Source organism: Leptodactylus fuscus, chromosome 10 (assembly GCF_031893055.1).
Source record: "Leptodactylus fuscus isolate aLepFus1 chromosome 10, aLepFus1.hap2, whole genome shotgun sequence".
NCBI classification, from domain to species: domain Eukaryota; kingdom Metazoa; phylum Chordata; class Amphibia; order Anura; family Leptodactylidae; genus Leptodactylus; species Leptodactylus fuscus.
The window spans coordinates 18,351,889-18,378,989 of NC_134274.1; the positions used below are offsets into that span (position 1 = coordinate 18,351,889).

The 27,101-nt window shown below is 40.8% G+C and overlaps 1 protein-coding gene across 2 annotated transcripts in view; it reads left to right on the top strand.

Moving 5' to 3' along the window:
• The window catches only part of LOC142183408 (gamma-aminobutyric acid receptor subunit pi-like), a 38,630-nt gene extending 15,325 nt beyond the window's left edge, over positions 1–23,305 (top strand). For both annotated transcript variants that reach the window (XM_075258490.1, XM_075258489.1), the window contains 7 exons: positions 10,458–10,525; positions 11,485–11,702; positions 12,606–12,688; positions 13,107–13,244; positions 17,436–17,588; positions 17,870–18,060; positions 23,012–23,305. In XM_075258490.1, coding sequence (XP_075114591.1) covers positions 10,458–10,525; positions 11,485–11,702; positions 12,606–12,688; positions 13,107–13,244; positions 17,436–17,588; positions 17,870–18,060; positions 23,012–23,275 — 1,115 coding nt within the window. In that variant the 3' untranslated portion in view covers positions 23,276–23,305. The remainder of the gene's footprint in view (positions 1–10,457; positions 10,526–11,484; positions 11,703–12,605; positions 12,689–13,106; positions 13,245–17,435; positions 17,589–17,869; positions 18,061–23,011) is intronic.
• The last annotated feature ends 3,796 nt before the right edge of the window (positions 23,306–27,101 follow it).

Sequence of the window (27,101 nt, forward strand, 5' to 3'; positions counted from 1 at the left end):
TGGATGGGACCCATTACAGTGAAGGGGGAAATTCACGTATTTGTTGCTCATGGGCCGAGAGACAGTGTTCTACACTATGCTTTATAGATCGGTTCCCAGGAGCCCTGACAGTATTATACACTATGTTTTATAGATAGGTTCCTAGGAGCCCTGACAGTGTCATACACTATGTTTTATAGATAGGTTCCCAGGAGCCCTGACAGTGTCATACACTATGTTTTATAGATAGGTTCCTAGGAGCCCTGACAGTGTCATACACTATGTTTTATAGATAGGTTCCTAGGAGCCCTGACAATGTCATACACTATGTTTTATAGATAGGTTCCCAGGAGCCCTGACAGTGTTATACACTATGTATTATAGATAGGTTCCTAGGAGCCCTGACAGTATTATACACTATGTTTTATAGATAGGTTCCTAGGAGCCCTGACAGTGTTCTACACTATGTTTTATAGATAGGTTCCTAGGAGCCCTGACAGTGTCATACACTATGTTTTATAGATGGGTTCCTAGGAGCCCTGACAGTGTCATACACTATGTTTTATAGATGGGTTCCTAGGAGCCCTGACAGTATTATGCACTGTTTTATAGATAGGAGCCTGGACAGTGTTCTACACTTTTTAAGCCAATTTAAAGGGTGGTTTGTACCAAATCTGTTCAATCTGGAACAAAATGGAGACCCAAGCCTACAAAAATGAAATGAAGCTGTATGCTTACTCCTATCTCTAACAAGGATATATTATATTTGTTTTTTATAGCCGTCAAAACAGGTAGGGTGAATGCAGCCACATGCTGATCAATTAGCTAGATAACAAATTGAGCTCTGCTACATCTTTAGTTGAATCTATTACAGTTCAGATAACATACAAGTCTCAGTAAGACCTTTTGACCGCTCTATGACCCGTCTGAGAGATGTTTGACATTAAGCATATTAATTGGAAAGTCATCAGTGGAGTTTATTGGACAGGACTAGTGGCTGCTCGCTCTGCTCTGTCTCTCGTGGCAGCAATTCACCTTCTATTTCTTTCTCTCAGTCAGAAAGAATTTGTCATTAGAGACAAAATAAATGAAGAACTATATTTTACAGGGTCAGTTTAGATACAGCAGAAAATAAATAGATGTAAATCCTGGTAAAATATCATACAAATTCCTGGTAAAATTCTCTCCAACACATTTTGCAATTGGATTGACCCATAGGGAGATTAGAAAAGAAAGAAAAGGTAGAGATTCCCTTTAAGTTGAATTTTACATCAGAAATTCATACTTGGGTAATAGTTCAGCATCTTCCAGTCTCTTTTCACTATATGACCAGTTTTTTGGGAGATATCAACTACTTGATAGGGATTTCAGCTGCTATTTGAGGAAGCAAACGCCCAAAATATAAGTCCTACAATAACACAATATGGTTAAAGCATGGGACAAAGCAAGTATGGCTGAAAGAACAGGAGACCATAAGAAATAAATTAACGTTAGCTGGACCTGTCAGCAGACATGTAGTTCATCTTTCTTTAACCCATGAAAAGCCTATCAAAGTTAGATTAGGCCTTTGGTTACCTACCCAGTACTTAAAAAAGACCTTTTACCATCTCCACCTACTCCAACTCTTCACATTGTTCACTAGACTCCAATCCAGTATTTCCAGACCAGTTGGAATTTGTTTTCCCCGCCATTCCTGAGCAATCAGAGCAGTTAGTTGCAGCATCCAATATGCCAATTAGGTTCTGTGCTGCCAGATGGGTGTTGCTGGCCTGAAGCAAGAAGTCTGGGACCGCCCACTTGACAGTAGAGAACCGAATTACCACATTTGGTTGTTGAAATGTCTGGTATGATTGCTCAGGAATGTTAAAGTCTAGAGAAAAAATTCTAACTGTGCCAAAAGTAGTGGAGTGGTTCCTATTGAAGGTTACAAAACCTTGTAGACGTTGGTCAAAGATCCCCTTTAAGACAGCTTTCCATTAGCTATACACCTGTCCATTAGTAGCAAGTCTAGCAAACTGGGTCAGCTTCGATGCACTTGCATAACCACATAAAGATGCTTCTCTCTGCGTTACTTCATCGGTTCACAGTCATGTAGAAATCTTTCTGTTGTGATTCCAGACCCCTTGTAGTAATATTATCTCCCAAATTCAGCGGTTCTCACTTGGAATTTTACACTGCTGCGAACAGAAGGTTTCCTGGTTTTTATTGGCATCGGTCCTCTGCGCTCTGTCCACGGTGCTGAAACTATAAGATTCTGGGAACCATCTGAATGATTGTAAAATATAATAAATAATTTTGAGAATGCAAGGAAGCAGAAAACCAGAGAATGACTCCATTTATTCAGGTCACTGAAAACCATGTGGATTTTAGATAATAATGTTGTAGGGTTGCACAATTTAAAGGGGCTTCAATAAATATATCACTAGATTGCTATGTTTGGGGGGGATATCGTCACTCCATAGGGAGAGACCACCATTTAGGTGTGTGGAGTCTTATTAAGCCATGAGCACTACGCTGTGCAAAGGAACATGGGAAGAATATGCAAATCTGACTTCCATGATATAATTAGGAAGTCAGTGCCTCAGCCATGCACACCAATAGAGGGCGCTCACTGAGGATGTGCAAGTCTGTCTTCCATGATGTAATTAGGAAGACAGATCCTCAGTCAAGCAGCCCAATAGAGGGCACTCCCTTTAACATCATGCCGACCTTCTCAGAGGCCTTTGTTTGCAATGATATTGGGATTCATCATCAGTGAGCGCCCTCTATTGGTGTGCATGACTGAGGCACTGACTTCCTAATTACATCATGGAAGTCAGATTTGCATATTCTTCCCGTAGATTGCTATGTGGCAGGGATTGGGATTGTGTGTACTATATGTAATATGCCTCCACCTAAAGGAGCCAAGCATGGACTAAAATATATGAATCTATGTAAGATAAGTCAGGAGAAGCTGAAAGTCAGAGATACATAGAATAAGTCTGCAGAAGTTTGCATTGATATTGGAAATGATAGAGATTCTCTACAGTGAGCGAAGGTCTTATTTTTCTTTGGGGAGAATAGTTATAGTCCTATAAAGGGAGTCTGCTATGTAAAATTGTGTATCAAGAGTAACACATTACCTTGCAGGGCTTGAGATAAGACTTTCCAAACTTCCTTTTATATTGCAGACATTATGAGTTTTGTAAATATGTAAAGGGCTTTAGGGGTATGTATTCTGCAATTTTGGTATTGGTCAGAGCTACAGATTACCGCCCCTAATTCCCTTTGAGGTTCACCCACCAAAGGATGAAGAACAGCCCTTGGTCGTGACTCATCTTTCCAAAAGTGTCATAGACACAAATAGGATAGTTAGTATATTAGTTAGTGATGCGGTGCTGCACCCTATAGAGTAGAGAACCCTTATACAGAGATAGACATGTAGTCGGCTTATAGAGCTTGATAGTAATGTATATGTAACGTCTCTGCATGCTCAGCCCTTGGTGCCACCCTCCGCTCACACGCTGCGGTGCAGGAGGTGTATTCAACTATTCTATCTTTTTTTATTGTCTGAACACTGTCACCTGTGTAATTGATTTTCCATCACACCCATCTCCTTCACTTTGGTTTCCCTCTGCTCCTCAAATAGTTAATTTTAGCCTTACCTGTGTGATTGACAGCCTGTATACCAGGGGTAGGGAACCTTTGGCTCTCCAGCTGCTGTGAAACTACAAATCCCAGCATGCTCCATTCACTTCCATGGGAGTTCCCAGAACAGCAGAGCCAGTATGCGTGCTGGGAGTTGTAGTTTTGCAACAGCTGGAGAGCCGTACGTTCTCTACCCCTGCTGTATACCAATCAAATCTGGGGCGGGTTCTGGACTTCTTCCGAACAGGTCATCAGCTCACACGTTTCCTGGCTATTGGGACTTGTCCTTGCTAGGCGCTTCTCTTCCTATTGTATTGTATTACCTTTCCTTGTTTCTACTCTTTTGGATTTGGTGCTGTTTATCTCTCTGGTTTGTCCTCTGCTTGCTGACTCTGCTTCTGTGTTGTTTTGTCTAATGTTTAGTCTGAAAGGCAGGTAAGGGTTAGTTCACACTGGGCACGGGATGGCGAATTTTGGTCCTGGTTTTGATGCGGGAAGTCACATCGGAATAGGACCAAAATGCGCCTACCGCGACTGTTGGAAGCTTCCTGCTTCAGAGTAGGTACAACAAGTGGGCCCAGTTCGGAGGGTGCTGCCGCGAGGTGGACGCCATGGCTGAATCAGCTGCGGCATCCGCCTGAAGAAAGGACAGCTCACGGTCTGCATAGAACTCTATTGTGAGGAGGGAGCGGATTTTGATGTGGATTCTGCGCCAAAATCTGTCCCCTCTTGCCCTGTGTGAACGTGCCCTAAGAAAGCAATGGTACACCCTACATCCCACTAATATCTGATCTTCTACGTCAAGTTGGCCTTTTTTTTTCCCCATATTTCACAATCCTAGCGTAATATATCGGCTGCTGTTCTGCCCTCTATGTAGATTGTAAAATAGTAACATAGATTCTTTTACAGTCTGACCCTACTGTGTAGGTCTCTATGGGAAAATTTAGAAATCACAAGTATCCACTATAGAAATCCAGCCATTGTTTGAATGATAGCTTTGGACAGGTATTATTTTAATGTTGTAAAGTGCACATCACCATGTGCCTGATCTCATCACGCACAATACTCTTCACAGATAATAGATGTGGCAGCACTGACATAACATATTCTGATGGCCCGGGCTCTGCCTGCACAAAGCAAGGCGTCATGCATTCTCTAAATAGCAGAAACCATCTCGACATCTATAGGACAAAATAACCAGCACACTGTGCTAAGTCATGAATATTCGCCTCCTTGGGTGTCTGCCCTGGGAACATCTTTACAAGCTATCCCATGAGATCACTGTAGTCAATGATACTCACTAGTCTGCTATAACATTGTGGATCTGTGTCTGCCCTGCACAGCTGAATTAAAGTAATGACATGGTGCACCCAGGACCATAAACCGGGCCATGTAAGGTAATAGTAATGATACTCGCGCTGTATTTTCTTCTGTACACTGGTCATACATGGCTAGTGGTGGCAAATGCTGCCGTAGGCTACAGTATATGAGCATGTGCTGTGAGAACTGCTATGGATGGTATACATGTCACCTGTGCCCTCCATGGTGCTTTAGGCTAAGGCCAGATGTAGTGAAATGAGCCAAAAAGCAACTGTGGAAAAAAAGCACAACCAAAATAACCTAAAAAATGCTTGTGTTTTTCACTGTCATGCAGTCTTGCCTCCCCCATACAAGCCTCTGCCTATGTGAACTAAGTGCTTTGGTTGTGATATAAAGTTTCTTTTCAGCTCCAGCATCGGACTAACCCTAGGTTCACACTAGCATTTGAGTACGATACTCCGTCTCAGATTCTGCGTAAAATTGTCAGAGAGGATTCAAGGAGGACTTTTGTCTCCACTGGTTCCAGTGGAAAACTGGCGGGTCCCATTATAGTCTATGGGGTCTGCAGGATACCGTGAGTAACCGAAGGACAGAAACCCAATCGCTAGTGTGAACCTAGTATAAGCCTGTCTGTCTTCTCTTGTCATCTGCCCTTCCTGCCCACTCCTCTTCCATAGACTTCTATAGACAAGTCTCCAGACTGATTTCCAGAGTGAAAGTCAGTTTAACACAGGGAGGGGAAGCAGGATAAGGGTAGAACGAAGCATTTTTCCCTAATAATAAATATTAAAACATTTCTTAAAACCATTTGTATGATTCATTTCATACAAAGTTTGTTGAACTTAGGTTTCTTTTTAACCCTTTACTTATTTTGTGTTGAGCCATTTTCTTTAGACCAAACAAAGAATCCACTAAAGCAAATCTGATCAAAAGAAAACAGACTTGCACAAAAAAATAGGAGTGAAAAAATACGAGTGGTTTATTGGGCGTCTCGGTAAAATAGAGCTAGATGGAGTAATGCGCCCCTTATGAAGAGTAAAATCTCCTCGTCGTTAAATAAATTTACAATAAACAGACAATAAAGTCTTTGATGCTTTTTATGTTCGCTAAACCCAGGCATTAATTTTATTTCATCTTAGTTGTTGCTGTTTAACAATACAGCCATTTTCTTACAGATTGATGCTTTTGTTTTGCTGTAGCGGCTGTAAAATTTTCATGTAAAATTAGGCAGAAGATAGATTTCTTGTTGTTTCCTTGTGGAAAATTTAGAGATTGTTTATATATACATTATTATTTCCCTCTCGGAGGATCAGTTTGGAGGGAAAGTTCACTATTAAACAAGGTTATTAAATTTTTATTTATTTATTTTGTTCTTTTCTGTAGACCATAAAAGGATTCCCAACATAGATTTGGTAATACAATATACAAATACTCTCAAAATATCCATATATTATATGCAAACTACCTCTTCTCCTGAAGGAAGAAATCCAGCTCTCCAATGTCACTGAGAGGTAGCTATCCAAAGTCAATGCCCAACCCATTAAAGGGTTTTTCCAGGCTACAAGGGGGAGGGGAAAAAGTTATGGCCCACTTGCAAAAAACATATAGAAAGTCTTTGACTTTTGTAGAATCTAAGGGTCTAAATTGTCACCACCATACAGAGGAACTTGGAGCTGATTTTGAGGCCAATTCCTCCTAAAATGGTTCCTAACCGGGTTAATAAAATAAGCAGAAGTGCTGAATTATTAATGGACAGGCGCTGGCGTCTCACACGTTACTTTAAGAACATAATTAGCCTTTAAGGCAGTTTTCTATTAAAATGTTTCTACCATCACAACATGGTCTTGAAATTAAAAAGCAATTATCCTATTGAAATAAACAATTTACAGATGATTGGTAATTGTATTACATTGTGACTGCGGTTTTAATGCTTTGGCTTAAAACTTTGTAGTCTTCAATTATATGTACTTTTATATCCAATAGGGATGTTTGAGGCGCCTCCATCCTCTCGTACAAGACGGCCGCAATGTATCTGCTTACATGGCTGGCTGAGTGTGCAGCAGGGTTCAGCGCATCTCTGATGCAACAGAGCTGAGTGTGCAGCATGGTTCACATCTCCGGTGTAGTAGCAGTGCTGAGCGCATGGCCAGCTCTGCTACATCTCGGCATAGGGATACATTGACCAGTGTTGATTGGCCGAATGCCATACAGAGTACAGCATTCGGCCAATCAACGCTGGTTCTGCTGGAGGAGGCGGAGTCTAAGATCGGTCCACAGCAGTCTCCATTCTGGTCCGATCTTAGACTCCGCCTCCTCCCAGACGAGCCTCCGGCAGAACCAGCGTTGATTGGCCGAATGCCACACAGAGTACAGCATTCGGCCAATCAACGCTGGTCAATGCATTCCTATGGGAAAAAGTCAGCTCGAGCATATCGCAAGCTGACAGGGATCCCGACGTAATACAGTGACTTGGGCATGTTAGATGCCCCCAGACATGCTTCCCCTGCTGTCCCAGTTGCATTCCAGGGTGTTGGCATCATTTCCTGGGGTGTCATAGTGGACTTGGTGACTCTCCTGAGTCGAATGGTGGTTTCCCCCTAAACGAGTATTTATTCCCCATAGACTATAATGGGGTTTGATGTTCGATCAAATAGTCGAGTATTGAGCGGCTACTCGAATCGAACATTTCACTATTCCCTCATCTATAATGTTTTTGTAAAAATTTTATACTATTTGGGGTTTTCAATAATTGATATATTCATACATTCTTTTGGTTCTGTATTTTCTTGATAGAAGGTTTTAAGAACCAGACCTATGGCAGTCCTCTTATCATTAGTGAATCTGGTTACACAAAGCATTCTTCCGTGTGATCCCTCTTAGGCATAGGTGGAGGTGGCAAACGAAGTTCCTGTGCCCAATGCAAAATCTAAGCTATAATCTATGGTTTATTGGAATGAGACACCTTATGGGCCCCTTAAGTCTCTGGGACTGTCTTCGATGGCACCCTCATCTCCCCCTCAAGTTAAGCCCCTGGATATGGCGTCTGGTCAGATGGGACAACTCTTTGACAAGTGGACTAATATGACAGTATTTGGCCAGTGGTGCCATAAGTAAGACCATTGACAGCTTAGAACATATTTCTATCCTGTGTTCTGCAAAATAAAAATAAAAAATAGTAATGAAAAGCCAGCTGACAGGCGCAGCTGCTCCTCTGTTGGCAAGATGGCATGTGCTAATGCCTTGTGCTGCTAGGAACAATCAGAGGACGCACTTAGCACACTTGGTAAGCGCCATGCAGATAAGGACATGAAGCGATGGTTGCTGATCTTCAGTATATGTAACAATGCATTAACCAGAAAACTGTCCTCACCTACTAATAGAATAGAACATCTAGGGTAGCACAAGGTGGGTTTTATGACTTTGTACACACTGTGGATCAGATGCCTCAGTTGCTGCTTCATTTTAGCTAAAAAAAAAAAAAACAACAACATAGTATTGAACTCCATCAGTTCTGAAGGTTTTCTACAACTTCCTATAGGCGACAAACGTCTCTAGAAAGCTGATTCTTCAGAAAGATCACTCCTTCTTTATTGAAATTCTGACTCTTTGCTTTAAATAGGTTTTCCCATCAAGTTGTTGCTTATCCATAGGGAAGGGGAAAATTTCTGACTGGTTTAGGGTCCGACTGTTGAGGAGACTGGGAGGGGGATTAGTCCCCTATTCTGAATGTAACGGTGGTCAGGCAGTGGACGCGTTACTCCATTTACTCCAATGGAAGTGCTGAAGATAGGTGAAGTACTGGAGCATTGCAAGTGAAATGAATGAAGTGGTGTGCGTGGTGCTGGATTACAGTTCCATTCAGAATTTAGGTCTGATCTGATGTTGACATCATGATGTTGCTGCGCCCCAGGTGACCACTGAGGCACAATCACAGACCCCAGTAGTCCACTGGGGCAAGTGACATCACATATGAGCTGTGAAGATGCCAGAAGTTGATCAAAAAGAAACCCAGAGGTAACACCAAATGCTGTGATAAAGTCTAGAGGCGGTGAGGGAAGGTAACTAAGTGTGCAATGCAGAAATACACATTGGGTGTCTGGTCAACGATGGTCTCGCTCTCTACTTGTGCTTCATAGGATCCGTTATTCCATAGTATACTGTTTGTACCTCTAGTTTTAATTCAAGGGTATGTCCAGCCCCAAATGGATTATTCATACTAATGATCTATCCACTGGATAAGTCATCAGAATCTGATCTATGGGGCTCTGATACCTGGACCTCACATAGGTCAGCTGCAGGGGCGTAACTACCGCCATAGCAGCGGAGGCAGCTGCCACAGGGCCCGGGACATTGGGGACCCGGTGACAGCTGCTATTGCTGCTATCATTATACTCGGGGGGGGGGGGGGGGGGGGTCTTTTCGGACCCCTGAGTATAATGATTGGCGGACCGGGAGAGGTAAGAAACATAAAAAACCTGTTACTTACCTCTCCACGATCCGTACAGGCCTCCTTCCTGACGTCTCTGACATCACATGAACCCGGCCTGCGTCCCGGGTCATGTGACGTCCGACGTCATTGAACAAGGACAGCAGCGCAGAAGGCAGCAGAGAAGACTGCGTAGGAGCCAGGGGACAGGTAAGTAACAGTAGTTTTTTATGTTTTTATTCCCCCAGGTCTCCGTTATACTGTGTGCAGGGACAACTATGGGGGATAATACTGTGGGCAGCGGCCACTATTGGGGATAATACTGTTTGCAGGGGCCACTAAGGGACATAATACTGTATGGAGGGGCCACTATTGGGGATAATACTGTGTGCAGGGGCCACTATGGGGGATAATACTGTGTTAAGGGACCCCTATGGGGGATAATACTGTGTTAAGGGGCCACTATGGGGCATAATAGAACGCGCAGAAATGCGTAGGAGGGGGTCGGTCGAGGTCTTCGGTGTCGGTCGGGGAAGGGGCCCCATGTCAAAAGTTCGCCACGGGGCCCCGCCATTCCTAGTTATGCCACTGGTCAGCTGTTTTGGCTGCGGGAAGTTAAATGTATGGGACGTGTGTGCAGAATGCTCCTATCCAAGTAATAGAAGGGGTGCTGCAATTTCATGTAACCTACTACTAGGCAGTGGATGGAGCTGCAGGAATAGGCACACGCTCCTTGTCCACTGCAGTAGCCTCCGGCTTCTGATCGGTGTGCAATCTGGGTGTTGGACCCTCGTAGATCAGATGCTGATGACTTATCCTGTTGATAGGTTATGAGTATGAAAAACTCATTTGGAGCTAGAAAACCACTTTAAGTGCTAAGACCTAAGGTACAGTTGTGAAGAGGACAGCAGAAGGACATTATTAATGGCCGCTACTTTTCCGCTGTACTTTTCCTTGTCTGCCTGATCATTAAGGCCCAGTAACGCTGACATTATGACATTTCTGTGTTGTGCCCATAATTGCTCGCTTACATCCGATGAGAGGCAGGCAGCTGTTCACCTGCAAGATTCTCTGTCTAATTCTCATTGTGATTTATTCCATACAGATGGGCCTGTGACAGTGGGAATGAGTCTGGACATTGCCAGCATTGATACAATATCAGAAATTAACATGGTAAGACATCCGCCAGCATTCTCCATGGAATAGAAAAGTTGAAATTTGTAAGCTACAAATATCGGTTCCAGAGCGGTGGTGGTGGGGGGGAGGATTTACTGACCCCTCTACACCAGTTTTCTAGATTAGAGGCGCAAATGTGGTGCGTCTTTGGTGCACAGCCCTTTCTTCTGTTCCGAAGATGCGCCATATTGTTTCTTCTGTGTACCGCTGTGGGAAGAGTGGTGCAGAGACCAAAGCAGGCCGGGGTGAGGACATCTTAAGTTGACTAGTTTAAGGTGGCTCTAGAGAGAGACAGTTTACTTACTTTTGAAGGAGAACTAATTTTTTGGTATGATGTCCTGAAATTTCTAATGGTGAGCCTTTCATTGAGTGGAAATCCTCCTTAACCTCTTTCTGACCACCTTTTGACTATATAGGCCCAGGTGGTGGTTGTTTAACTCCAAAAGGACATACCTGTATGTCAGTGACAGCCAGACACTCCCGAGAGAAAGTAGGGATAATTGATTAAAATCCTTGTCTTCTCGATAGCTGTATACACAGCACTCAATGAGCGGTGTGTTTACAGCTATGGTAGCCACCATTATGCAGCTTCACCCAACCTAGTAGTTGCTTGATCTGACTGGTGCCAGAACCTCCAAGGTGCTAGAGGACCCAGATCGGCTTTGCTATAAGAACAAGGAAGCTTTACTCCTCCTGTGGCTGGGTCTGATGTATCAGCTACAGAAGGGGAAATCAGCAGAAAAAAAGTCATCTTAAAATGCCCCCAAATGACCTTATAGGGGAGGTACAATATGATAAAAAAAAGGGGAAAAAAGAATAAAATAAAGAAAAAAAAATCAGTATTGTGCCCACATCACACAACTTCACAAGTGCATGTACCAAAAAATGGAAATTTTGCCCGTTCATGATATGTTTTTAGACAATTTTCCAGACAATTTATATATTTGACGTTGTAGGATTATACAGCTACTATATTCCTGAGACAACGCTGGACTGATGAGAGACTCTGCTTCCAAGGCAACAAAAGCTTAAGTCTGGATGGTCGTCTGGTGGAACTGTTGTGGGTCCCGGACACATTTATAGTGGACTCCAAAAAGTCATTTCTTCATGACATTACTGTAGAAAATCGTCTTATACGGATTTATCCAAATGGAACAGTACTCTATGCTTTAAGGTATGGGCTCAACTCCATATCAAACACTCACAAATAAACCGAATACATTTTTGAGGCCTAATACTATTCCACACACTGTATGGAATATTATAATAGGCTGAAGTGATGTTGGACATGATGGACTTTAAGGGCTTCTCCACCTTGGATGAACCCTAACTCTTGAACGGTCCTATCAAAATACACAAACTGTCTCCCTGCTGAGATCTCCAGTGATCAGAGGCCATCTGTCAGGAGATCTGAATGATTCCCTGCAGCACCCCCATAGGTGAAATTAAGCATTACACTATATCCACCTGTGTAAGGGTTGGTTCACACGAACGTATGTTTTCCGTCTGGAGAGAGTCTGCATGGAGAAGCTCCAGACGGAATACAATCGCAATTGCAAGCGTTGTGCTGTCAAAGTGCACTGACCACATAGACTATAATGGGGTCCGGGTGCTTGCCACGCACTGCCTGCACGGATCATACTTTCATGTCTGCATTCATGCGGGCAGTGCACAGCAAGCACCCAGACCCCATTATAGTCTATGGGGTCCGTGTGCTTTGACAGCACAATGCTTGCAATTGCGATTGTATTCCATCCGGAGGGTCTCCATGTGGTCTCTTCCCAGATGGAATACATACGCTAGTGTGAACCAGGGGTAAGTCTGGACAGGACGCGCTCTCTAGTCTAGCCAGCCATGAGGGTCCTGAGCAGAGGACCCCCTTTATCTACCAACTGTAAGAATTCCTTAATAGGATACATGGATTTCCTAAATTCAACAGCCCATTTAAACCAAAGTTCCAATGTGAATGGGACAATACAATAAAAAATTAAAGAATTAAAATATTGAGTAACTGCACTAATTTTTGCATTTGAGTTGTCTTTTATTTGATCATCTCATGGGATTTTTTTTCCTGCAGGATAACAACAACGGTTGCATGCAGTATGGACCTGACAAAGTATCCTATGGACAAGCAGACCTGCACACTCCAACTCGAGAGCTGTGAGATCCGTTCTATTACATTCTTGTGATTGCAAATTATATTATTTCTTGGAGGGTAAAACAACTTGTCGACTTGTTAGTAACATCTAAAGCTTAAAGACACTGTCCAAAAAAAACAAGATTCCAAATAACTTTTTGAAATATATAAACCCTTTCTCAATTCTGTTTCATATTAATTTAATAAATTTTTTTTTTTTTTTAAATGACTTTACTTGACTAGATTCTCTGTGCCATAGGAGATGTTTTTGTGACTAGAAGTCGCAATTGTAGCACCCTTGGGGTCACAGTGAGATTCCATTCACTTACATTGGTGAAGATGTCACCAAAGTCACCATGTTTCCTAATATTATCTGTCGTCAGTGAGTCATGACATTTCTATGAAGTAATATTTTTCTCTGTGCCACGATTATATCTACAGGGGGCTATAACATCAATGACGTCATGTTCTACTGGACAAGAGGAAATGACTCAGTGCGAGGTCTCAATACCCTGCGCCTGGCACAGTATACAGTAGAAGATCACTACACATCTGTGTCTGAAGCCGTGTATGAAACTGGTAGGAGCTGCAGAAACAGTCACATCATCAAACCCTCATCAATTCTCTCCAAAGTTGTAACCTTAAACAGCTTAGAGCATTGCTATGCCAGTGCACCTGCCCAGGAGATGGTAGTTCCCACAAGATGGATGAGCTAAGGTGTAGACTTGAGAAGGGATTTGTTTTGCATTGGCCATCATAAGGTTTGCATAAATGTCATTGGCGTTAGTCTTATCCTGTGCATTGACTGTCACATGAAACTCACAAAACATGGCTTTCACCATGCAATTACCATATAGCTGACATATAGCTACTGATGGCTATAATATTTACTGAAGACCCCAATTGCTTTGCCTCTTCTACTTCATAATGACTTGCGTTATCCCTGTAGTGTAACATCATTATATTGTATACATTGTCCTTTTACTGTGACATCACTATACTGTATACATTATCCCTGTAGTGTAAGCAATATATTATATGCTATACTGTATGTAATATTCCTGTTCTGACATCACTATACTGAATTCATTATCACTGTACTGTGACATCACAATCTTGAATGTATTAGTTCTGTACTGTGACATCACTGTGTGTATTATCCCTGTACTGTGACATCACTGTGTGTATTATCCCTGTAATGTGACATCGCTGTGTGTATTATCCCTGTACTGTGACATCACTGTGTGTATTATCCCTGTACTGTGACATCGCTGTGTGTATTATCCCTGTACTGTGACATCGCTGTGTGTATTATCCCTGTACTGTGACATCACTGTGTGTATTATCCCTGTACTGTGACATCACTGTGTGTATTATCCTGTACTGTGACATCACTGTGTGTATTATCCCTGTACTGTGACATCACTGTGTGTGTTATCCCTGTACTGTGACATCACTGTGTGTATTATCCCTGTATTGTGACATCACTGTGTGTATTATCCCTGTACTGTGACATCACTGTGTGTATTATCCTGTACTGTGACATCACTGTGTGTATTATCCCTGTACTGTGACATCACTGTGTGTATTATCTGTACTGTGACATCACTGTGTGTATTATCTGTACTGTGACATCACTGTGTGTATTATCCCTGTGCTGTGACATCACTGTGTGTATTATCCCTGTGCTGTGACATCACTGTGTGTATTATCCCTGTGCTGTGACATCACTGTGTGTGTTATCCCTGTGCTGTGACATCACTGTGTGTATTATCCCTGTACTGTGACATCACTGTGTGTATTATCCCTGTACTGTGACATCACTGTGTGTATTATCCCTGTACTGTGACATCACTGTGTGTATTATCCCTGTATTGTGACATCACTGTGTGTATTATCCCTGTACTGTGACATCACTGTGTGTATTATCCTGTACCGTGACATCACTGTGTGTATTATCCCTGTACCGTGACATCACTGTGTGTATTATCCCTGTACTGTGACATCACTGTGTGTATTATCCCTGTACTGTGACATCACTGTGTGTATTATCCTGTACTGTGACATCACTGTGTGTATTATCTCTGTACTGTGACATCACTGTGTGTATTATCCCTGTATTGTGACATCACTGTGTGTATTATCCTGTACTGTGACATCACTGTCTGTATTATCCCTGTACTGTAACATCACTGTGTGTATTATCCTGTACTGTGACATCACTGTGTGTATTATCCCTGTACTGTGACATCACTGTCTGTATTATCCCTGTACTGTGACATCACTGTCTGTATTATCCCTGTACTGTGACATCACTGTGTGTATTATCCCTGTACTGTGACATCACTGTGTGTATTATCCTGTACTGTGACATCACTGTGTGTATTATCCCTGTACTGTGACATCACTGTGTGTATTATCCCTGTATTGTGACATCACTGTGTGTATTATCCCTGTACTGTGACATCATTGTGTGTATTATCCCTGTACTGTGACATCACTGTGTGTATTATCCCTGTACTGTGACATCACTGTGTGTATTATCCTGTACTGTGACATCACTGTGTGTATTATCCCTGTACTGTGACATCACTGTGTGTATTATCCCTGTACTGTGACATCACTGTGTGTATTATCCCTGTACTGTGACATCACTGTGTGTATTATCCCTGTACTGTGACATCACTGTGTGTATTATCCCTGTACTGTGACATCACTGTGTATTATCCCTGTACTGTGACATCACTGTGTGTATTATCCCTGTACTGTGACATCACTGTGTGTATTATCTGTACTGTGACATCACTGTGTGCATTGTCCCTGTACTGTGACGTCGCTGTGTGTATTATCCCTATACTGTGACGTCACTGTGCTTATTATCCCTATACTGTGACGTCACTGTGCTTATTATCCCTGTATTGTAACATCTCTGTGTGTATTATCCCTGTACTGCATACATTGTACATGATGTCACTGCATGAATTATTCTCATGATGTGTATATTCTCATGTAGGCCCACTCTGTGCCTTGTGCAATTGATATTTATTCTCCTGGATATGTTAAGAGTAACTATGAGTAAATTTCCAATATGGATAACAGAGGAACCTTACAAAACAGAACTAGAAGGAAAGATGCTCCAGAGTTATTACATTATTGCAAAATGCAGTTATTTGCTAAAGCAGCCATGTCTATAGAGGTAGCCGACCCCTTACACAGCTCCCAGTGAGTCCAGAGCAATTTCATATGCAGTGTACTCCCCCTAGTGGCAGATACAGGCAGTCAGAATATTATTATTTAACTCTTACTGTATAAAATCAGGCAGAGAACTGTTTTTTTTTTTTCTCTAAATAATAATAAATCTATATTAAATATTCAATACATATGTGATACATATTGTGAAGCTTCTATAAAACATAAATGGACACTGTTGCTTTAAGTCATCCTAGTTAAATGCCATCCTGTATAGTACTCTGTAGATTCCACTTGCATCAGGGTTAAATTATATGATGCCTTATATAACCCGCATCTGCTTCACTTTTGTTGCCTCCAGCGGACTAGACAGCTCCAAATGCACTCGTAGGAAATAATACTTTTTAACTGGTCTGTCTTGCAGCGTATTAAGACGGGTTCAATAGGCAAGTTTATTTTGGTGCATCAGAAATAAGACTTTACAGATTCCTCCATCTGTGGCCACTGAGTAACTAGACAGTGAGAAGGGGGGAGGGATTGTTCATTTAATGGTGATTAAAATCAGGAGCGCAAGTAATGAAATAAACTGGCTGACAACACGCTGAGAGGAAGCCTGTCCCCGCCGCCCCTGAGCCTCCAATATAGATTAACGTTAACAGGCCTTCTCTGCCATCACATAACCAGACTCTGCTGTCAGATGTGGAAAGGTAAAAAAACCTAAATCAGGTAGTACAGGAGTTAAAGGGAATAAACTGGTTGTAAACCTAATCCCAGTACCTTGTAGAGGCGATTCTATAGTTTCCAACTATACCTCTGTTATTCAGCTCTGGCGCCCCATTGACAGTGGCATAACTAAAGTCTTGTGGGCCCCGGTACAATCTTTTGTCCCCCTACCTTGATAGTGATGGTTACAGGTACTAAGGAGTTTAATCCTCCTTAGTGTGGTTAGGGTAATCTGAGGGTCTCCTTGGTTTATGGGTCAGATGGAAGCTGAATCTCAATACTGATGCCAGTGCTTATGGGCCCCCTAAGGCTCCTGGGCCCTGTCTGACTGCACCCTCTGCACCCCTCAAGTTATGTCCCTGCCCATTCACATGGAAATTGCTGATTTATTTGTATGCAAATGAGGAGAAAAGTGCTTTATCTGGGAATTAAACCTGAGACCACACTCCTAAGCACTTCCCCTTATTTGCATATGAATAACAAATGAATTTTGCTTAATTTCAGTGAATAAAATTCAGTCCATGGTCACATGATCTACAATCCATGGTCACGTGATCTACAGTCCATGGTCATGTGATCTACAGTCCTTGGTCAAAGTAAATCATTGAGGGCTGGGATTGGGAAGGCAGGGATCATAATAAACCGTTCCTGCCTTCCCTATGGGATGTCCTAAAGCTGCATGATTTTGCGCAGTAGGTTAACCTTGTGAGAACGTATATACACATCCTTGCAGTGCTATATGTAGTCTACCCAGGTGTATACAATCTATGGGCGGTCTGGAACTGGTTATTTACTTGAAGACCTTCCATCTTGTTTTTACAAGATTAGATATTAACACATAATCTATTTTTTTCCCAGGACGATATCCAAAGCTAATTTTCCACTTTGACCTCAAGAGAAATATCTTATACTTCATTCTGGAGACCTATGTACCGTCTATTCTTCTAGTTGTCCTCTCCTGGGTGTCTTTTTGGATCAGTCAGTCCTCGGTACCTGCAAGAATTTGTATAGGTAAGAAAATATTTCATTCATATTCAGGATAGTAGTGCAAAGAAATACTTATAGTACCATTTTTAGTTCCAGAATTCTGGCCTTTCACAAAATTCTGCTATATCAATCTCCTTACAAATTTATGGTAACATTACTCAGATTACACGACTCTATAGATGTCTATGGAGAGGGAAGGGGGGAGGAGATAGCAGTAAGTGCAGGAGAGAAGAGAATAAAGGCAAGCTTAGTCTGTCTAACGCAATAATCCATAAATTGTATCTCTGACATGATGAATTTTGCAGGTGTCACAACGGTCCTTACCATGACAACACTTATGATGGGCGCCAGGACCTCCCTACCCAATGCAAACTGCTTTATAAAGGCAATTGATGTTTACCTTGGTATTTGCTTCAGTTTTATATTTGGAGCCCTTCTGGAATATGCAATTGCACACTTTTGTACTCTTCACCGACCAGACCAAAAGCACATACAGGTACAGTACCTAATATACAAACTGTAAACAGCTATCCCATCTCGTGCTTCCCTCCCTTTGGCTCCTATTTTACAGCAGAGGTCTACAGTGTTCACTTCTATGGTTGTTTTGAAACTACTGACTCTTCACCCATGTGACTAAGTCACGTTTCACACCTGGAGTGCTACAATTGGGGACCATTGCCTTATACACCTGTTTACAGTAGAGTAGGACCCCCAACCTGTGGCTTTTTAGCTGATATTGTTACTAGCCTGGTGCATACTGTTTTGCATTGAGGAGATCCAGTTGAGTAATGAACTATTGCAGACAATGCATTATGGGAAAAATATGCAAATTAGCTGCAAGAAAACTGTCTCTATATTGTCACCTATGGTTAGCTGCCTTGTAGACCAACGTCCGATCCGTAAAAGAGTCTTGAGACATGTCAGTACTCTCAAGATTTGTGTCAAGGGCATGAGGATGAATGAAGAGCCCCAACATTTCTGTCTACAGATGGGTTCCTGATGTGACTGCTATCAGTAGTTATGTTTCAAGGCAATTTTATTGGTCGGCCATTGACTTACAGGGTAGCAACCTATACGATACACTAGAGAGTTAGTTTTATTTTAGAGTAAAACTTATTTGCATGTAGACTGTCGGTGCACTCGTGTAGTCGGAGTGCACTTGTAGTCAGATCCTTTGTATCTCATCATTCACAAAATGCATCAACCAAGCAATTCTCTAAAATATCTTCTGTAAGCTCCCCTCACTCAGGGACCATGTACACCTAGCAGACTGCATACCAAAGCTTTTCTACTCTTGTAGCTTTCGTACCTTCTTAAGGTGATTGTCCAGGATTAAAAAATGACATGTAGTCAGAAGGGGAGGGCTAGAAAATAAAAATACATTTGTACATATTTGCATCCTCCACCCTATTGTTGCGCTGGGATGTCTGTTACCCCAACTATTATGTTAGTATACAGATCGGCTGCAGTTGTAACGTCACATTAACATGACCACTGCAGCCAAACACAGCTCTTAGCTATATACTGCTGCAGAAGCCCTGTTGATGTGACATCAGCATTGTAGCTGCTCAGTATTCAAAGAGGACAGCACAGCATAGTGCAGGAATGGATGGGGAGGATGTAGGTAAGTATAATCACATTTTTTTATTTTATAGTCATCCCCTCCTGACTGCATGTAAACCCCTTTAATGTTTGCTCATTTCTTTTAGGCTCAGTCCCAAAATATACTTAGAAGCAGAATAAAATCCCATGTGTTCCTCCCAGTGTGAAGTGCAGTTATGTGTCTTTTACAGCCTGCATACATTTTTAGCAGGTGCGGTGTTCATTGCTTATAAGTCAGATCTCTGCAAGCTCAGGGCTTTATAGGAACACTCCAGGTTAATGTGATACACTGGGGCAGATTTACTAACAGTGACTAATAGTTAGTACAAACTTAGACTAGACAGTCGTACACTCACGTGCATTCGTGTTTCCATTCTTTGGGTCTGTTTAAGGACTCACAAAACAGAACGCCAATACACTTAAACAGCGGTTACCTTTAGAAACTAAACTATAATGGGGTCTGCTGGGTTTCCGCCCGGAAAATCCATTTTTCAAGAGCATTCAGGAACGTAATTCCCGAAAGGAACCCAAGCACAGGTGTGAACCTTGCCTTAAAATGGGCCAGAGTTATCAATGCCTGATGGCAGATCTGATTCTTCACCATCTAGTCTCTGTTGGCTTAGTTTTTGACAAAGGATACTCCAACGTTTCAGCGCATTCTTTAGTGCATGATGTCACTTAAGTCCTTCCTCCATCTACTCTTCTTCACTAAGACCCATCCTTTGTTGGGCAAGGCATAGTAAGCGGTAAAAAAATTACTATAGGTGGTGTAAAGCATGTATACTAGTTTTTGGTAGCAGAACTATGAATTTTCATTAATTAAGGGAGTCTGTCAGCAGGAAAAGTGGTATCAGACTAATGACAATACCTTGTAGGGAGGATTTTACACTTTCCCAAGATGCCATTCTTATTCTGCATTGCAGCTCCACTTTTGTGAAAATCAGCATTTTATTCATATGCAAAGTAGCCGAAAAGTTTTAGGGCATGTCTTCACTCTCTGATCTAGCTTACCAGCCCTGGCAGGAGAGGACACACCCCTAAAGACTTTTTTTTAAAACTAATATGCCTATGCTGATTTTCATGGAAATGGAGCTGCAATGTAGAATAAGAAAGATATCTTTGGAAACTATAGAAGCCACCCTGCAAGGTCCTGTTATTAGTCTGATATTGCTTTTTCTAATGACAGTCTTCCTTTAAGTATGGTCCAATTTGCACGCCTAGTGTAGCACAGACCATATACTCCTTCACAGCGTAATGGAAAGGGGGCCCGTCATATGCTTTTAAGTTTAATTTGACTGTAAAACCCCAGGACCTTCAGTATGGCAGCCCCCTAACAGTTCAGCTACAGTTATAACCTTTCTCAGTGGGAAGATTTTCTCTGACTAACAGCCTCAATATTAATTTTCTTTGCACTGGTATATAGAGCTACTGTATATCTGTATATGCGAGTAAATATGTAAAAAAAAACAAACAAACAAAAAAAACATCCCAGACAATTATCACCTATCCTGTAGACCGGTAATAACTTATTATTGTGGGCCAACCCATACAAGTATTACCTCTTCAGTAGGCATAACACAGTCAGTTTTGCCAGAAGTGTTTCTTTAAGTGCGAAACGCTTTCTTAAGTATCTTTTATACACAGAATTGAGTGAAGAAAAAAAAAAAAAAAACTTCCTAGAACATAATTTTTCCCATCAGTGCTCGAGTTTGGCTTAATGTGCCATTGAGCTGTGTTTTCTGTCACTGAGCTAAGTTTCCGCCCCGCTGCCCATTAGGTTACTTTTATGCTTCATTCCCTTTCAATAGGCGTTATAAGCTTAATTAATACAGCCAGGAACAAGTGTAAAGATCAACATCTTACCCGAGTCTCTTCTATATAATTGCTCATTTGCTGCCTCTCAATAAAGTAACTGCACTGTGCAAACTGCAACGAGCGCCGCGCTCCGCTCACTTTCTCGTAGTTTGTGATGTTCTGTATTGTCTAATTCCTTAGATGTTTCTTATTCCAGTCTTAATACTAAAATATTTCTGCCGCACAATAACCTTTTCCTTCCTTAGAACCAAAGAACTTCTTCTAAGGACATATTTTTATATAGTTGAGACTTTAAAAAAAAGATACTGTGAATCAGTACAAAAAATTAAAAAACAGAACTTATTTTTATATTTCTAATAATTTTCGGCAAAATTACTCAACTACCTGAATATATATAGTATTTTATAGTGTGTGTGTGTGTATATAATATATATATATATATATATATATATATATATATATATATATATATATATATATATAATATTATATATATATATATATATATATATATATATATATATATATATATATATATATATATATATATATATATATGTGACAAGACATTGTTTACATTGTGACAAGACATTGTATACATTGATTCCTACGGATAACATATCGTTAGTCTTTAGTCATACTAATACATTCCATTCTGTTAAATTTCCCTAGTGTTTCCACTACCTAAGGCTGAGTTCAGACGGAGTTATTTGGTCTGGAATTTGACGCGGAGGCCGCCTCAGATTCCAGACCACAATAAGGTAGCTGCATTGTACCGGCATCTAGTCGTGGCACTCTGCTCCGGATTAGGCCCAAATGAATGGGCCTAGTTGGAAGGGAGTGTCTTCAGGCAGACATCTGCAGATGAACCGGCTGCGGCATCCGCCTGAAGAATGAGCATATCGCTTCTTTTTTCCAGGAGCTGGAACAAACCGCTCACGGAAAAAATAAATGATTGGCTCCCATTGATTTCAACAGGAGCCGTTTTTTTTGGTCAGGATTTTGAGGCGGATTCTGCTTCAAAATCCTGACCAAAAAACCCTGTCTGGACTTAGCCTAAGTAGTATCAGAAAACCCTAAGTTAAGGAAAACCTTTCACCATCATTGTCAATTGCAGCTTCTTATATCATTTAATAGGTGATGGCACATTGATTCCAGCACAGTTGTAATTTTCACTCTAGGTCTCGCCATTCCTAAGCAATCTGTGCAGTTAGTTTTGGTGCTTCGTATACGATTTAGTCTCTGTACTGTTAGGTGGGCTATGTCAGACAGGATGAGGTAAGGGTTGTCATTCTGAGCTCTGACACTGTCCACCTTTTATTGGAGTTTTGAATTGCACCCCCTTTCTTGCTCCTGCCTGACAACGCCCACCTGACAGTAGAGAGTCTAGATGGCATATCAGGCATCAAAACTATCTATACAGATTTCTCAGGAATGGTGGGGACTAGAGAGAAAAATTCCAACATCGATAGTCTGGAACATTACCTATTAACAGATGCTAAGATTGGAGTTGTTGGAGGTGGTGAACGGTCCTCTTTAAAGCTTTCCTTGCACTGGTTAAACTTTGATATAAAATCTGATCCACTACAGTGGCAGGTTTACCTTGAGGAGAGTGGAACTATTGTTCTCCTGTCTTCCTGGCTGACACTCCAATTCTGTGGCTCGAGACAAGTCAGTGGTGGCAGGGAGGGACCACCATTGATCATAAGTACAGGAGTCCCATTTGCCCCATATGAAATGTATGGGGATAGCTGAGTTACAGCACTCAGTTCTTATGATTTGTCGGGGTCTTCCTGTCGTACCTTCACCACGCTTAGCCCCTATTTTGTGGATAGGAGTTAAGCGTCTATAGTAGCACAACCCCTTCACAAATGTTGTTAAAAATCTACAAATATTGTTATTGTAATATTCAATTAACTAATTCTGTCTTTTACGAACACATTCCAAAATAAGTAAAATTGAAGGTATACTTGGTGTCCACACATTAGCATTGCATACCACTAATACCATGTATCCATTTTATCAAAAAGGATTCTGAAGATGACATTGACATGAATGGGACCATTAATGCCATCTCCAGCGGAGAAAACAACGGAGCTGAAATTGACACCAGTAAAAACAAGAAGAGGCGAGGAGGCCGCAATACCTCGACAGCCTGGAAAAGACTCCTATGTATTTTGTATTGCTTCCAGGTTGAGAACCCGCATCACATAGATAACTACTCTAGACTTTCTTTTCCATTGTGCTTTATTATAGTTAATGTTTTTTACTGGGTCTATTATTTGTATTTTTGAAGCAACTATGCTACAGAATAGACAAAATTATCTTGGCCAAAACAACTACGGAAAGTTAAAATTCTTCTGTAAAATAAATGAAAGGAATTATTATTTTTTGTAAAACTTTGCATATGAAATACATATGTAATATTTATATGGGTGAGGCATAGTTAAAGGGCCTGTCCAGATAAATATAGTTAGAAAGCAGATTAGAATGTTCTAAACACACTCACCATATCAATTCCACCCCTCTATTTCCTGATTCCCTGCTGGTCTCAACTCTCAGGGTCACTGGGTCAGAAAGTAGAGACCACCAGGGAACCCATAAAGCTTCCAAACTGATGCAGAGGGGGTGGTAAGATAGAACTTTGTTGTTTTTGTTATTCTAAGCTGTTTTTGTAATATGTTTTCCAGGATTTACAACCCCTTTAAAGTATTTTTTTTCTATTCTAGAAAGTGCTACTTATTCTTACGGACGGAGCGCACTGTATGAAACAAGTGAAAGTTACATAACCACATTAGTCCCACTGGGAAGAGTAGGTGTACAAAATTTTAGGATCAAGAAATGTAGCACTGATTATTATTATATTGCTTTTATTAACAAGGTACATTACCATCACATTGACAAGAAATAATGGACAATACAAGGCGGGAAGTAGAGGACAGCACCACAGATATCATTTCATTTCCCCTTCATCTCTGATACGGTATATTTTCCTTTTTTATCCAATTACAAGAGCTTAGACTGTTTAATATTCTCACTTATGCACTGTCCAGTGCTCAGACCTTGTAACCAATGAGACATTTCTATTGGCCAGTTTCCAAGATTTTTTTTCCTTGTAACTCCTGTAGGTAAACATTGTAGAGCTCGGTTTATACTGTTGCAGATTACACTGGCCATTTTGCTTTTTAAAGTGGTTCTCCCTTCTAGACTATATAAATGTCACGTAAAGGTAAAATAGACTGTAAACAAGAATGCAATCATTTGGAAATCTCATATAACCATATTTTATTCATAGAAGAAGTAGGAAAGAAGTATTGGCATCACTCCGAGGACATAAGTAAAAATGAGTCCTTTAATCCATATTAATGATAATTACAAGAAATTACAAAAAGAAAAACAGAAAAAACATTTAAAAAACGCTAACGCGTTTCGGGACACGCAGTCCCTTAGTCATGGCATCCATATTTTATTCATAATGGAACATAGAAAATATATCAAAAGGGAAAAGTTACACAATAGAACTTAGAACATATATCAGAAAGTGAAAGTTACATAATAGAACATATAAGGTGAAAGCTACACAATAGAACATGTCAGAAAGTAAAAGTTACACAAAAGAACATATATAAAAAGGGAAAGTTACACTATAGAATATAGAACATATATCAGAAAGTGAAAGTTACACAATAGATCATAAAACACACAAGGTGAAAGTTATAAAATAGAGCATAGACCACATAAGGTGAAAGTTACACAATGGAACATATATCAGAAGGTGAAAGTTGCACAATAGGACATATATATCAGAAAGTGAATGTTACCATAGTACACATATCAGAAGGAGAAAGTTATTTCACTAGAAAATGTAACTCATTAGAAATAGATGGCAGCAACAAATCTCAAAAAGGTTGGGACAGTGTCATCTGAAAGAGTGAAAACTAGACTCAAGAATGTTGGACTAGATAAGGTTACAAGGAAAAATTCTTGTTTGCTTCACACTTTACACAGTGTTCCAATGTTCTTGGATTTGGGGGTGTACTTTATGATTGTACTTTCATGTAACTGTCCACCATTTAGTACTACATTTACCAATAAGCAGCCTCACTGAGCTGCCCCCTGTCATAGCAGTTGCATATTGGAGATTAGTAATGGTTGGTTGCTGAGGGGGCTTCAAACAACTTCAATAACTGTCCACAGGACATACATACAAATTTAGGTTAAAGGGGTTTTCTGGGTTTGATGGCCTTAGGATAGGTCATCAAATGCAGATTGTCAAGGGTCTAATGGATGAGCACTATGGCATCTTCACTGTAAACCAAGCATGGCATTGTACATAGTATATAGTCTGTGCTTGGTATCACAGCACAGCCCCATTTACTTGAGTGGGACTGAGCAGTGAACAGGCCTTGTAATCACATGTACCATTGAAAGACTATACACAGTGAGAGTTTGCTTCAAGCCACTAAAGGAATTCCTGGATATTTGTGAATATCTTAGCTGTCCTGCTCTTTATATGGATGCAATTATAAAGATCTTATTAGGAAATTGCATATAATTCAAGATATATATTTGCTTTCACCCTTTGAGGCAGCAGTGACCATTACATAGATCTACACTGTGTACTGTATCATCCATATTGTTATGATATGTATTTTGGGATGCAGTAAATTATTTATTTTATTTATGTATTTATTTTATATCTATTTAGCCAATATTGCACTGTTTAGATTTGTGTTATTTTTCTAATAAAGAGTTAACTATACTATTAAGTATATATATTCATCATAATGTATACTTTGTACTATTATATTGGGTTTGGAGAGGATTGCAGGATACAGTGTACAGTACAATGTGTCTGTCTTATATTATCTCTTATGGATATGTACACATTTTTTATGACTACAATTCATCCAAAAATAAAAAAAGTAACTTTGTAAATATTCTTGATTAAAGATTCTCTGTAGTTTTATATCTCTGTAGTAAAGATGAATGACCAGTCTTTTCCCCGTATGTCTCATAGGTTTTGTTACATTACATATTCAGTAACGTACAATTGCAAATTTGCTGTACCAAATGCAGCCTACAGCCTTCTGTAATGGTAGCCAAAGCATCAAAGTGTATGAGCAGGTAAGGATAAAGATGTGACTGTAAGAGTCTGGGTTATATAAGCAGAGGACTTTATTAGGGAGTGGACCTTGTCCTGCTATATTGTATATATGTCATCAATATAACATCAACATACTAAGCAGTGCTCAGTTCATACCGTATCAGAATATGTTGATATTTCACACAATATAGGCAAGTATGTACACATGTAGGTGCAAAGTTGCTCCCCATTATGGTTCATTGATCACTTTGTTGTGTCCACTGCAGGTGCAATATTTCTCCCTGGTCACTTTAGTGTCTACTGCAGGTGCAATGTTGCTTCCCATTATGATCCCCAATCGCTGTGAGTGTTTACTGGAGGTGAAATGCTACTCCCCATTGTTGTCCTTTTCCCTTCAAAAGTTTCTACTGCCAATGCAATGCTGCACACCATTGGGCCCTTACTTTACAAGTAAGTTTCTTCTGCAGGCGATATGTTGCCCCCCCACATTGTAGCCCCCATTTTAAAAATGTCTACTGCTATAGTGCCTGTGAACCCCCATTGCAGTAAACGGAGTCAATGCCAGCCACTGTTGGACACCTCATCATCATATAGTAATAAGTTCTTCTGAATCCATATGGTACCCATTCAGAACATCATATGGAACGTATACAGAAATACTGTACACACAACTCATAGGGAACTGGAATGGGAAACACAATCGCGGGATGGTACCATGTGGAACTCGACAGGTGAGGTTTGCGTCTCCATACACAGATTTTTTCATCCGATTGTTTGGACAAGGGTCTCCTACAGACGTCTCATCTTCTCACCCTTGCCCCAGCCCTTACACCAGTAGGTGTTCTTTTCATTGGATTCATACAAAGTATATTTTCCAGCAGGTTTTATTCATATTAGATGAATTCCAGTCCCTAATGAGACACAAGCCTTTAAATGCAGAAGGAATGAATAGGAGATCTGAACTTTTCATACTTCCATTTGTATTAGTGATAGATTCGAGACACTTTGCTGTA